General features: G+C 40.3%; 1 protein-coding gene across 8 annotated transcripts in view; it reads left to right on the top strand.

Annotated features, from left to right (window-relative positions):
* Nucleotides 1-13,690, top strand: part of ANO5 (anoctamin 5) — a 59,780-nt gene extending 46,090 nt beyond the window's left edge. For all 8 annotated transcript variants that reach the window (XM_057414413.1, XM_057414412.1, XM_057414410.1 and 5 more), the window contains 9 exons: nt 2,291-2,365; nt 3,004-3,226; nt 5,634-5,803; nt 7,248-7,345; nt 7,595-7,725; nt 9,432-9,637; nt 10,616-10,797; nt 11,928-12,033; nt 12,530-13,690. In XM_057414413.1, the coding sequence (XP_057270396.1) occupies nt 2,291-2,365; nt 3,004-3,226; nt 5,634-5,803; nt 7,248-7,345; nt 7,595-7,725; nt 9,432-9,637; nt 10,616-10,797; nt 11,928-12,033; nt 12,530-12,751 (1,413 nt within the window). In that variant the 3' untranslated portion in view covers nt 12,752-13,690. The remainder of the gene's footprint in view (nt 1-2,290; nt 2,366-3,003; nt 3,227-5,633; nt 5,804-7,247; nt 7,346-7,594; nt 7,726-9,431; nt 9,638-10,615; nt 10,798-11,927; nt 12,034-12,529) is intronic.
* Nucleotides 13,691-14,056: the final 366 nt, after the last annotated feature.

Here is a 14,056-nt window from a genome sequence, read left to right as displayed (position 1 = left end):
GTATAACTGTTGTGAGGGAGGAGATTGTGAGCTCCTTACATTCATGCAGATCTTTTAGGTAGAATTGTTTATTTCAACTGCATTTGGGAAATAGAAATTGGACCATAATACATTTTTCTTGTCTCAGAGTGAGATACTGTGCTGCTCTGTGCTTTCTAAGTATGCATTAACAATTACCATAAAAATTAATGAGTGTCCAATCCCTTGTTTTATGATGCATCAATTTATTACCTTGATGGATTTTCAGGAGCTTTTGTGCATTGGGGTTTAGCAGTGATCATTATCAACACCCAGTTCTAGCAAACCATACTGGTTAGCCAGGCTGCAGTGTTGTTTCCTTTTATTTCATAATGTGGAATACTGAACACATGAAAGGACCATGCTTTCAATCACTTAATTCTGCAGACTGATAAGGCAATATGGGTCCAGATCACTTGAGTTACCTGCATCACAAGGCTGGCTTTGCCTCACTCAGAAAAGTATTTCTTCATTATTCTTGGCCACGATCCAAAATTCTAGGTGCTCTAAAATAGAAATTGCCCATTTGGGGGCTTCAATAAAAACCTCCATTTGCTTGTGGTATTAACCAAGCTAGATCATAATGAAAATGTGGGTTTGCTGATTATGGTAGAATCATAATTTAAATAAATAATGAAGCATTCCATTCAAACTTAGGCTCTGTCATTGCACACAGTTGCCTACACTTTGTTCTAAAGTAAAAAGCTTGTTGAATAGCCTAGAATGTGCAGAATATTTGTTCTTAGTACAGAATATACATATTGTTTACTAATACAAAATAGATATAAAAAGTTATGGTGGAGCCAATGTAAATGCTGTGGTGATGTGGATGGAGGGGAGTATTTGTTTCTTGGCACCTGCTGTACTTGGTGTTTAACTTGACAGATGTGGATGTGGCTGCCCCATCCCTGGCATTGTTCAAGGACAGGCTGGGCGAGGCTTGGGAGCAACCTGGTCTAGTGGAAGATGTCCCTGCTAGAACTAGATGAGCTTTAAGTCCCATCGAACCCAAACCATTCTGCGAGTCTGTGTAGAGTCACCTAATATCTGCTCATATCTTCAGCTTTGTTTTACAGTTCTGTTAATAGAGCCTTTAACTGTGACATCACCATGTAACTTGACTACAGTATTGATAACTGCGTTTGGCAAGAATACACAGGCAGATGCAGGCAGTAAACCTCTCCTGAGAGAGCAGCACATGATACTTCAGACAAAAGCGCATTGGTGTGAATAAGCCGACTGAGTAAAGAATATGTCTATCAAGAAATAATGCTTGTAAAACAGCTGCTCCTGCTTGGTTATGTCAGGGAGAAATGTGCAGCTCAGTTGCAGCCATTGTATTCAGCATAATTACACCACATTATGCTAGGGTGTTTGGCACATTCTGGGCTTTTGTGCAGCAGAAAATAAACCCCCTTCAACATTTTTCAGGTTCGGTATCTTCTGTTGTCAAATAAAGTATTTTCTGGTTCACTGTACTTAATATTGTGCTTGCCTATAGTAATTGGTGACTCTTTGAGGAGCATAAGCATCCTTTATCAATGCCTTTATCAAATTCAGGTTATTTTTTTATTAGCTCTTTTTCCATAGGTGTTAGTTCTTAAATGATCCTTTGTTAACACTTGTAATCTGGTATTTTAGGAGTTAGAATTGGTTGCAAAAAAGAGAACTTTACACGAGCATGGGAAGTTGTTCATGTTCTATGTGGGGATACTCGCCTGGGTAAGACCTTGCTGCCTGGTGCTGTGGCCGAAGTTGGCAACTAATGAATGTGACCATTTCTTCAATTAAAACGAAAAAGAAATTGAAGGAGTGGAGGAGAATGTTCTCTGGCTGTGTGGAAAAAAAACATGGCGCATTCAAGTAAATGACTGTTTTAAGAAACCTAAACATGAAGAATTCATTAAAATTCAGTCTAGCTGTGGGCTCTGAGCTGTCTGACAGCTGACCCAGCATTACAGTAATCATTCTGGCCTGCTCATCTAATGAAAAAGTTGGTCTTTTTTCTTCAGCTACTGATTGTTTATTGCAAAGGTGTAACCATTCTTCACAGGTACTATCTTTCAGCATTTTTATGGCCACTTCTGCCCTGATCTGTATTCCCCCCAACCCCAGATCATGTCCTATCTGCCCTTCTAGAGAGAGGGGTTCCTAAATGGTTTTGCTCAGATGTGGGCACTTCCACTCAGCTGAAGAGAGCTCTGTGGGCTGCTTGATATTAGAATAAGATTACAGATCTGTGAACTGTGCTGTGCTTGCTTGACTGTTTCAGGAGATGGAGCCTTATTTGCCTATAACTAGCCAGGCTGTGCGGTTTTGCATCTCAGGAACTACAGTGTTGTTCTGGGTGAGCATCTTTTTGAATCGTCACTGTAACGTATATCACAATTGCTGATCATCACTAATCACAACCTTAACACACACTGGTTTTAATCGTGATATTAACACATGCTTTTATTATTGTCCTGCACATTTCATGCTGACATGCAAAATGCACTTCAAATAAAAAAAGAATAAATTTAGAAATCTGTTAATTAGGAATTTAATTGGGCATTTTAGCATCAGGATAAGTTTTTCTCTGGCTTATGAGCTGTTAACAGACCATACTGACAAAAAATGTAGTAAAGGCAAAAAAAAAATATCCAACCAAAAAAGTGTTATTCACTACAATGAAGTACCTGCATAATCCTCTGTAGAAGTACCTGCAGAGTGAATTTCAGGGCGGATGATATAATCTGGCTTGTCTCTTCCATCTCCATGTCTGAATTCGTATTCTTCTGCACTTTTTAATGTTGGTATTGTCTGCTTTTCTTGCATTAATTAAATAATTCTGTTTGATTTGATGTCTCAAGTATAACACAGTATCTTGCCTGTGTTCTTTGCATTTCAATGTTACTGAGCTCCTAGCCATAAAGATTGAAACATGAAGATTTCATCAGCTTTTTAGGTATACTGAGCTATGTGTTTCATGTCTCTTTTCCTTAGGTGTCTCTGATTATAGCTAGCATGATTGCAGTGATTGTATATCGCCTCGCAGTGTACGCTGCCTTTGCCAGCCTCATGGAGAACACGCAGACTCTGCAACCCATCAGTGGGTTACTGACCCCTCAGCTGGCGACTTCAGTCACAGCCTCGTGCCTGAATTTTGTCATCATCATGATCCTGAATTTCTTCTATGAGAGAATAGCCATCTGGATTACTGACATGGGTAAGCAGTGCGCTTGAAGACAAGCCGCTCAAGGAATCGCTGAACATAGAACTTATCTAGAGGTGCTCTGCACAGTTATTCTCCACTTGGGCATAGTGGGAGCACCAGGATGGTAGCCTGTAGCATGCAACAGGTTATATCCATGGCCATGTGTGGAACATTTTCCCTGCATTTGAATAGTTATTATAAACTAGTTTCTCTTAGTATAATATTTGCATATATTAAAACTAGTCTGTGGACACAATCCAACTTGTGAACCCAGTTAAAACTTACGTGTTATATTAGTCACCAAAGCAAGATCAAACTGATTGAGTTAGAAGTCCTGGAGGTATGTTTTTAAAACCAGATCATAGCTTGCACAGCCATCTTAACAAGATAAAAGACTAAACAGTCATGTCTCGTCCTTTAGAGGAAAAGATAGGAAGATGGGAGATGGGCAAGTACAGTATTTCCATTGTTCTGAGCGCTTTTTCCCTTAGCAGTAGATTTACAAATTTCGAATGTCACAGATTAAAGGCAGAGATTGGGCAGGTTGCAAAGCTGGACCTGCGATGTGTCACTGTGGCTGTAGCCATTGGTAGCCTTGCTCCAGAACTGGAAGAGCTGGTAGGCAGGTCCAGAAAGAACTATGACTTTTGTAGCAGATTTGATGCTTGTCTGTTGCTTGCTTGCTGGAAATATCCTCCCCTAGAGCCCTTCTTACATATTTTGTTTTGTTTGCACTTAATGATTTAGAGGTACAACTCCCTGCAGGTATTTTATAGAAAGAAATAATTGCAGAATATTCAGCTGGGGGCAGGCAGAGCTGAAAGTATGAGGTGTTTGGGGTTTGTACAGCTGTCATAAAAACAGTTGGGTAATCTTTTTTTATGAGGTCTTACAAGTGGAATCAAGAACTGAAAAGTGTTTCTTGCAGAAAGTTAATGGGATGCTGAATTGGGTTTATTTTGATTTATCATGGACTGTCTCTTTTCTCGGAGATCTGTATTACTTATCTCGCTTGGCCAAATTAGACCGAAGAAAGAACAAGTAATAAGTAAAAATGCTCCTAGCAATTTCATAAAACAAACATAAAATCATGATTTTTAATCTTTCTTTTTTTGACGGGCATGAAATAATAAGCATGAAGGCTCAGCAGTGTTATTTTGCTGCTTGCAAGTGTGGAGGATTAATTTTCAAAGTCAGCTCTGCCTGTGGTTATCAATTACAGGCGAAAAATCAGTTGGCTTTTTTGGGAGCTGCTGCCCTCTTCTGGCAGCTGCACTAAACCCGGGCTTAGAGGCACCCTTGTTTCCAGGGGAGGAAATGCTGCTGTCAGGAGTTCACACCCTCTGCACTCCTGAATTCCCTTAAAAGGTTAGGCCAGGTTTTGCTTTCAGGTATGGAATATAACCTGCCTCTGGCCTCTGAACGTTGTGTGTCTGACAAAAACGTTTGAAGAGCTCACTGACAACAGAAATGTTTTAATGTGCTGCAAGCTAGGCAGACTGCCTCACCTGAGTGCTGCCTCCTTTGTAGTACGCCTTGCTGTTAAGTTCCAGTAAATACTCCATGATCTTCTGCCGTGCCAACTGACGCCAAGCTTGGAAATGTTAGTTTACTCAGATCTGTAAAATCACTTTACCACAGGGCAGGTCAACTCAACACATTTGCCAGATCCTGACCAATTCAGAGGCACTTGAATGCTTGTACTTTGTTCCCCTTTCTCTCAGCTTGAACTGGTTGTATGTTATCATGTAACAGACATTTTACCAATGTCCTTAGGGCTTCCTGCTACCTTTAAGAATGTAAACATTATTATTATGTGCTATGACGGCAGCAAAACTTCAGCAAAGGCTTGGTGATGCTCAGCAGTACCCAGATGCCTGTATCCTTCCCTGTTCTTCCCCTGTTGAGAGTCTCTTCTCTCAGAGGCAGAAGGCCCACCCAGTTTCTGCTGATTTCAGTGTTATACACATACAGTATATTGGGAGAAAAAAAAACAAACTATAAGATACTTTTCTACCACAAAGAAAAAAAAAGATATTATCACGTACATAGCCAACAGTGAAATTGTCATACTATAGGAGTCCCTGCTAGTCACTGTGTGAGATTCATCTTGGATCGTCTAAAATAGCCTACAGTTTGGGGATGGGCAAGTGCTAGTGGACGGTACAAGGAAAGGAAAATGGAAGCCTATACAAGTTTTAAGAATGAATTTCACTTGCATGCCTACTCAGAATGTTGCCTTATAAATTAAAGCTAGAGTGTTTGAGAGAAGGAACTCCGTCTGCTGAAATGTTTGTAGGTGGTTTTCTTTCTTTTTTCCTTTGGGGATGTAAGGGTGCTGTGCATGATGATTGTTTATGAATCTGTATCCTTTTAAAAGGAATAAAGGGAAATAAAATTACTCCTTTCCATTTTACAGAGATACCAAGAACTCATATGGAATACGAGAACAGGCTCACTATGAAAATGTTTTTGTTCCAGTTTGTCAACTACTATTCATCCTGCTTCTATGTGGCCTTCTTCAAAGGGAAATTTGTTGGTTATCCAGGTGCCTACACATATATGTTTAATCGCTGGCGAAATGAGGAGGTAAGACTTTCTTGTTTAAGGTGGTTTGAATAACAGTAAACTCTTTATCCCCTCCAGTTATAAATTACCAGTTTCTCATTTGACTTGGACTAAGCTGGACCTCAGTTGGCCATCCTGATGCTGATGGAGAGGCATCCCTGGCAGTGTTCAAGGCCAGACTGGACAGGGCTTGGAGCAGCCTCGTCTAGTGGAAGATGTCCGTGCCCATGGCAGGGGGTTGGGATAAGATGATCTTTAAGGTCCCTTCCAACCTAAACCATTCAGGCATTACAAGGACTCTTCCTGCTGTTGCTTATCAGGGAAACGCCAGCAGTGAAATTTGTGATTGTCAGACATAAGGGTGAAAAAATCAAAATGTCTGCCGTGGCCCAAGTTCTCCTGAAATTGCAGTGGGTCTCGCCATAGGTCTTAGGTTAAAGGAAGTTACTATAAATGTATATAGAGTATAGATTACCACCTCTTAAGGGATCATTACAAGGAGGCAATCCTGACCTGGCTTAATTTCAAGACTTTAAAGTAAATTCATTTCAGGCATCCCTGTTCTGCACTGCTCCTCATCCACTGACCTTCATTGGGAAGTATGACAAGGCACGCTGTAGACCACCAGGCAAAGCTCCCATTAGCTTCCATTGCTATCACATTGCATCCAGGCTATTCCAGCCCTGTTTGTTGTGGATGAAGTGTTCAGCAGCCCAAGCCTCATCCTTCATCCCATGTTTCAAAACGGCATCAGGTCCTTAGAAAGTTCAAATCTCAGTGGGAGCCAAATGAATTTTATCCTCCCTAAGATAGCATCATCCTAAGATGTGCGCCATCCCTGGAAGGGGGGATTGCTCTTCTTTAAATGGTCATTATAGAATCTCAGAAGCATGGAGTGGTTTGGGTTGGAAGGGACCTTAAAGCTCATCCAGTTCCAACCCCTTGTCATAGGCAGCAACATCTTCCACTAGACCAGGTTGCTCCAAGCCCCGTCCAGCCTGGCCTTGAACACTGCCAGGGATGGGGCAGCCACAGCTTCTCTGCGCAACCTGTGCGAGCACCTCACCATCCTCACAGGGAAGAGCTTCTTCCTTATACCTAACGTAAATCTCCCCTGTTTTAAGTTCTTTTCATCGCCTCTTGTCCTGTCACTACAGTCCCTGATGAAGAGTCTCTTTCTGGCATCCTTGTAGGCTCCCATCAGATACTAGATACTAGTATGTTTTCAGACATGTTCTTTTTTTATCAATGTGTTTTATCAAGCACATTGAGCACTGAAAAGCCTTTCTGTAACAGCCTTCCTGGAAGGGTATCTTCGCAGCCTAGGTGAAAATGGAGTGTTGTCCTAAAACATTTTAAGAACTCTTCTACTTGTCTGTCTTTTAATTTCTACCTTAGCAGGTTAGGGATTATCTGGGTTATATCTGTTATTCATGTCCATTAACCCTCTATTTGTCTCTGCCAGTGCGATCCTGCAGGCTGCTTGATAGAATTGACGACACAGCTCACCATAGTCATGGCTGGCAAACAGATCTGGGGAAATATTCAAGAAGCCATTGTACCGTAAGTTCCCTCTTACACTGAGATGCCCTTGTTGTAGACAGGAGATTCTTGGAAGAAATAACAAGTGTTGCCATATGAAGAAGCTAAGATAAAGTCTTTCAAGACAAGTAGACTTATTTCATAGAGGCTTTTGACCTCTTTTTTTGTGAAAGCTGTGCTTGTAAAAGCATGTTGCGGCAAGGAGCTTGCTTAGAGAAAGGGATACTTAATCTACTTCTCTCATTATTAACCTTTTATCTGCATTTGCAGCTGGATTTGTAACTGGTGGGGGCGCCGGAAAGCTAGAAATAATCCAGAAAATTTATACAGTCGCTGGGAGCAAGACCATGATCTGCAGACATTTGGAGCTCTAGGCCTGTTCTATGAATATCTAGAAATGGGTAAGTTTAAAAATACACATTTAGAATTGAGGACAAGACACTTTGTACTGACACTGTAAAAAACAAAAGCTTCTCAATTCATTGTTCTGGGTTGATGCCACCACTTTCATCTGGTAAACAGCAGATGATTAACTGCTGGGAATCGTTAAATAGGTCAGCCCAATGAAAAAAAAAACTAAACAAACAAGCTGCCTTTGCATCTTAGACTGTAGGGGATTTCACAGAAGCACTGCAAAGACTATCTATTACCCTCATTTGAATGGGGAACATTATTCTCAGTGCAGCTAGCTGTCTTGCTGTCTGTTCTTCTTCCCTAGCATATTCTCAGCTGATGTCAGTGCAAGTTGTAAGTATGGGAAAGTTGTAAGTATGGGCTGAGTGCCAAATATTCTGTAGAGATGGGCACCACAAATAGGAGGTCTGCAAACTGGACAGGGGAAAATTCCATTTAGTTTGAGGTTTGTGCTGATCAGTGCTTCCATACAGTGAGCAGCCCAGCAGAGGGAGCTTGCGTAGCACAATAGGCTTTTCCAAAGGTAATGTGAGCAGGTCAGTGTATGAAATTAGTCTACAAACCCTGAGAAACGAAAACAAACACTGAAGGCAAACTAAATGTAAAGTACACTAAAAATATATATAGAGAGAATATTTGTTTATTATAAGGACAGAATTTGTTGAAAAGTGGATCTTTGTACTGTTTTATTTCTACAGAAACAGTCAAGTGTTCTAGATTGCCTAGAGATGTGTAGCTTTATTATTGTCACTTCCTACACTTTGTGATATTTCATACAGGGCCCTAATATTGTGAAGCTAATATACTCAGAACAATTACTGCTGTCAGCCGTGCCTGTAATAGATGTCCTTGCTCTTCCTGAAGCAAAGCTGAGCCACTAAGCTCCAGCATTGCCCTGGGGCTGCTAAGCGAGTAGGGATTTCGTTTCTTGTCTAAGATGAAGAACTCGTCACTGAAAGCATGGAGGAGCTGATGGCTGGTGCATGGGAATTTATTTTTATCCACTGCCTAAACCAGACAAGATGTTCTATTTCCTGTCTTTAAGACATCGTGGCAGTATTGGCTCTGCACTGAGGACTGTCACATTCTGTACCAAGCGACATTTCATTTTGGTAATGACTGAAGAAATCGTTCGTGTATTTTATTTGCAATTCTTAAACTAACATTAAAACTCCATAGTGGAACTGTTACATTCAGATTTGGTATCATTTAGACTAAACCAGTAGCCATAGGTGGAGGTAAGGTTGTGATATTTCTTCTTTTTCATTTAGGAGTATAGCTGACAAGTAACAGGAGAATAGGCTTGCTCTGTACAAACTGCAGGAATGGAAAACCAGCCTGGTTTTGTTCCTCTCATAATTCAGAAATGCAAAGGATGAGTATGTTCCAGTTTCCCTACAGCTGCATTCCATTCAGGAGACAACTGTGGCGCCATCAAAAAACTAGTATCCAGCACTACTGGCAGCACTATTGGAGAGGACCCAGACGCCCTATTCCCTTGGGTGCTGCTGATTGGCAGCCCTGAGAGAGAGACTAGACAAGTCTCAGGGCTGGGGCAGGTTGCCACTTGGCTTCGGGCAGGGCTGGAGATGACTTCTTGCTTGTCTGCAAGTGGCAACTTACATGTTTCATTGTCACCCTGAAGGTACTTCTATAGCGGCAGATTTTGGCACTTTTCTTTTCTCCCTTGCAGTCATTCAGTTTGGATTCATTACTCTCTTCGTGGCATCTTTTCCCCTGGCTCCCCTCCTTGCTCTGATGAATAATATCCTGGAAATACGAGTAGACTCCTGGAAATTAACCACCCAGTATAGGAGACCTGTGGCTGCAAAAGCACATAGCATAGGAGTTTGGCAAGAAATCCTGAATGGAATGGCCATCTTGTCAGTCGTCACTAATGTAAGTACATTAACTGTGCTACATCAACTTTGATTCTTCCGTGTACTCACAATTTGCAGATTTAAAAATCATCTGATGCTTTTTGTCCTTCATCATCAGTATTGACTTCATCACATGTTACCTCATTTGGGTGGTTTGGCTTTTCTGTTGATTACACAATCCACACTTCATTGGACTGTAATCTTTCAATCACTTGGCTGTGTTTTCCAGCATTTTGGAATGGTATAAGCCAGTCTGAAGCTTAGTTTGGTGAAGCACACTGATTGCCTCGAGGGGACAGGAGAGGTGGATTAATTGCATCGGCCTGATGACATTATGTCTTGTCATACCCATTCTGCTCATTCAGCTGCGTCCTGATGCCCCTGTGGGGCCAGTGGCTCAGAGTACTTAGTAGAAACTGGAAACTAAATGCTGTGCTAGTATTTCATCTGAATTATAATGGAAGGCAGACTGGCGAGCACAAGAGTTGCCTTTTTCTAATGTGGAATATTGAGTAGTATCAGATCTGCAAGTGTCTTGGGCAATAAATCCACTTGCAGGTACTACCTAAGTAGTAAGGTACCTGAGCATCTGAAGTATCTCCAGTTCCCAGGCAAAATGTGCTGGGAGCCATTGTTTAGTTTTCAGATACAGCTGGAGAAGGTGGCTCCCTCCTTTTCCCTCCAGTGATCGCACACTGAATTTGAGTTCATCCTCTCACAAGAATTCAAAACCGTATCTGTTATCACAGGTAGAAGACAGTTTGGTTTCAGGGGATATTTGGGATTTGGTGCCTCTTGTAAGGAGTGTTCCCATATTTTTTGTTCACTGAATGCAGGGGAGGCTGCAGTCAGTGTCTTTACCAAGGTGCAGTGCCCTGGCTATGCTGCTTACGCTTGCTTTAAAAGATTCTGAGTTACACCACTAAGTCACAGTGCCAAAACCCTCACAAGGTTTGTGGGCCACCTCCTTAATTCCTTTTCCAAATTTCTTTTTCAGGCTTTTATTGTTGCATTCACATCAGATATGATTCCTCGTTTAGTTTACTACTATGCTTATTCTGAAAACGAAGACTCGCCAATGTCTGGATACATAAACAATAGCTTGTCAGTGTTTCAAATCTCAGATTTTCCTGACAGAAATAAGCCTAAAGTGAATCGAGAAGACTTTGTCATATGCAGGTTGGTGTTGATGTAGTAACAGATATTTTCTTAGTATAATACAGTATGTGTATATTATATATATAATTCTTAGTATGTGTAGAATACAGCATAAAAAGTCAATGCAGGTCTAAGCAGTCCACTAGAACTGAAATGATGTCATTCTCATCATTCTCAAGTGTGAGAGGTAGTGTTTAAACTATTAACAAAGTGGTGCCTGAGATGGTACGAGATCAAAATCACCTTTTTGCTGTTTCGAGTCTCACTGCTAATCTTTTTGCTTGTTTGGGGGTGGTTTTACTTAATTAAACTATTGATTTTTAAATGATAGAGGAGATTGATGTCCTTAAGGCTGCAAACATCAGCCTATATTTTCAAAGGTTTTTAGGCTGCAATGCCTAGGCTAGACAAGAAAGTATCAATAAGGGGATGTTTGGATTCCAAAGCTGAAAATGAGACATGGTATTTGAAGTCAATGATTACTGTGCTAGGTATCACCAAGGATCTGGGCCATCCTGTTTTCACTAAAATAAAATAATCCTTTCTTGCTGGAAGAAGCATTGGAAGCTCCAGAAGAATTGGAGAAGTCCATGGTAAAAGAAGAATATTGATTTGATGAAAATGGAAAAGACCCAAATAAATGAACATACAAAAAACCCCAGGACTTTAAGAAGAAACTACATTTGTATGATGCATTAGCTTTAAAACCTCAGGAGTCTTTATTCTATTCATACATGTGAGTGTAGAACACTACTCAAGACTGTCCTTCCATTAAACCCTGCATCTGCCCAGCCCATAATCTGACAATGTCTGTGACATTTACTCAAAACCTGTCTGTCACTCTGATCCATTCCACCCCTCTGTCCTGTATTAGCTGATGATTGCCTGAAAAAAAGTGACCTATGTACAAAACTTCACTTCTCACACATCCTCATCTCTGCTCCGCTGCAGTGAGCATGAGGGTGTTTAAACAAACATCACATAGAAACAAATCAAGGGGCAACCTTTTTCTGCCGAAGGAAACAGCATTTAAAACAAGGTGAAAAGGTTCCGTAAGTGACAGCTGTATTTGCTTGTCAGTGTCACTGAGCTTGTAGTCTGTCTCAGACTGACGGTGACATTTCAACTTTGCATGTCTTTCTATCCAACAGGTACAGAGACTATCGATACCCTCCAGATCATGAGAGGAAATATTTACACACTATGCAGTTCTGGCATATTCTTGCTGCAAAACTGGCCTTTATAATTATTATGGAGGTATGTTCCCTAAAAAATTTTCCTGCTGAAATTGGTACTGTAGCTAGTTACTAATAGTACCAAAATTAGAACTGCTGAGTATCAAATCGTTGCTTCCCTAAGTAATACCAAACTCAAGAAGGTCTTTATGCAGATGGAAAAGACAGGAACCACCTCTACTAGCACTTTTCCTTCCCCTGGTTTCACTGAAGAGCTGGATGGGAGATGGCCATACCCAAAATCCAGAAAGCATTTTGCAGTGATACATATTGGCTAAAAATAGCTAAATCCATAATTTGCTTAATTGTCACTTCAGTATTAGGCCACTGTCTTGCAAGTTTGCAGCGGAAATAGAGTTGTTAAAGTCTCTTCTTCAGCACGCCTCAGATATACATTATGAAATGTATTCTGTTTGTGAGAAAAAAAAAAAAAGCTCTCTTTAGGGTTAGATAAAACAATAGGTCATTTGGTAATGAGTTGTGACATTTCTCCTGGTTTCCTTTTCTTTTTTTTCCAGCATGTTGTATTCATTGTCAAATTCTTCGTAGCATGGATGATTCCTGACGTCCCTGCGGACGTGAAAGCCAAAATAAAACGTGAAAAATATTTAACACAGAAAATCCTGCATGAGTATGAACTTGAAAAACTGAAGGAGAGACTGTGTCAAGGTGATAAACGAGCCACAGAGAAAGAGTTCATTGCCACAGAAGGGAGAATGGAGTTATCTAGAGCCATGTAGTTGAAAAAACAGCTTTTTGGGATTTAGCTCGTTTCAGCTTTTTTTTTCATCTGTGATTTGCTCAGTACACATCATGTTGATGTGTTTCAACAAAGGTTTCAGCCCTTTGCTTTCAGTCCAAAGATTTTAGACTTTGCTCTAAAAGCCTCACTGAGCATTCTAGGTTTAGGAAATCTACTTAACTGTATGATTTCACCACTGTTTTCTATTTACCCATCACTTTGGATAAGAAGCATAATTTTGTCATCCTCAAATTTGGATTATCCAATATAGAGAACATTACCCTCAAAGGGCTTACAGGGCAGGGTAAGGTCATGGTGGCCAAGCATCCCCACTTGTTGCTCAATGCAGAATTCCAGGATGATACAAAAGTATCCAAGCTGAACAAAACAGCTTATCATAGAGGAATCCTGCTGTGGAAAATACTGACAAGTAGTATTTTTATGACATGATCTTCTAAACAGGAGAACACTCCAGATGAAAGGGTTAGGGTTTGGGGCTTATTTTTTTATCTGCTATGTCTTAGAAAACATTTGTTTGAAACTTTGAACTTCTATTCACTTTTTAGAAGGAATTGCTATTTTAAAATATATTGGCTTAATTCTACTTGGAATTACTTACAGGCACAGAATTCAGTCAGTACTAATGAAGGAAAAAAAAATAATTTATTTTCGTAAAGATACCACCTGCCAAAGAGTTTGCTCTTTAGTGCAAATATTGACAAATCATCTAATTACAGTATTTTTTGAGAATATGTATACAGTTCAGACAAGTGTAACTAATTTATTTCTCCATCTCAAAAACTGCCATTGAAAGATGATGTTTGACATGAGTTTTTGCCAAGACTGCTCCTTTCTTTGGATTATTGGGCTCAAGCTATGTGTCTGTACTCAATTCATAGTGCTGAGTGTGACAGCGCAGTCAGTGACGGGGAGCTGGACTGCCACACTCATGGATCTAAGCTGGATCTATAGTCAAAAGATTTTTTGAGTATGCCAAATAATCTCTGTTTGGGTTTTGTTGTCCTTATGCATAGGAGCCTGGGGTTTGGACATTTGTTTTCTTTTATTTCTTTTTAATTTTTAAGAAGGATTTTTTTCCTATTTTGTCATAAAGCTTTTCTCCAGAGTTATCAAGGTTATAAATATATAATAACTACTTGTGCAGAGTAGCTACCAGCTGCTTCTGAATGTGCCCTCATGTTCTAATTTGAAGCAGGCATTTTTATGAGTTTGCTGTATATTTGAAACATATCAACGCTTCCATGCTTAGTGCCTTGTTTGTTTGCATTTGGCAGAAGATGTG

The sequence above is a fragment of the Pezoporus wallicus genome, unplaced genomic scaffold (assembly GCF_028554395.1).
Source record: "Pezoporus wallicus isolate ANWC-B61680 ecotype Strahan unplaced genomic scaffold, APGP_CSIRO_Pwel_v1 contig_5967, whole genome shotgun sequence".
In the NCBI taxonomy this organism is placed as follows: domain Eukaryota; kingdom Metazoa; phylum Chordata; class Aves; order Psittaciformes; family Psittacidae; genus Pezoporus; species Pezoporus wallicus.
This window is presented reverse-complemented; position numbering and strand designations above follow the sequence as displayed.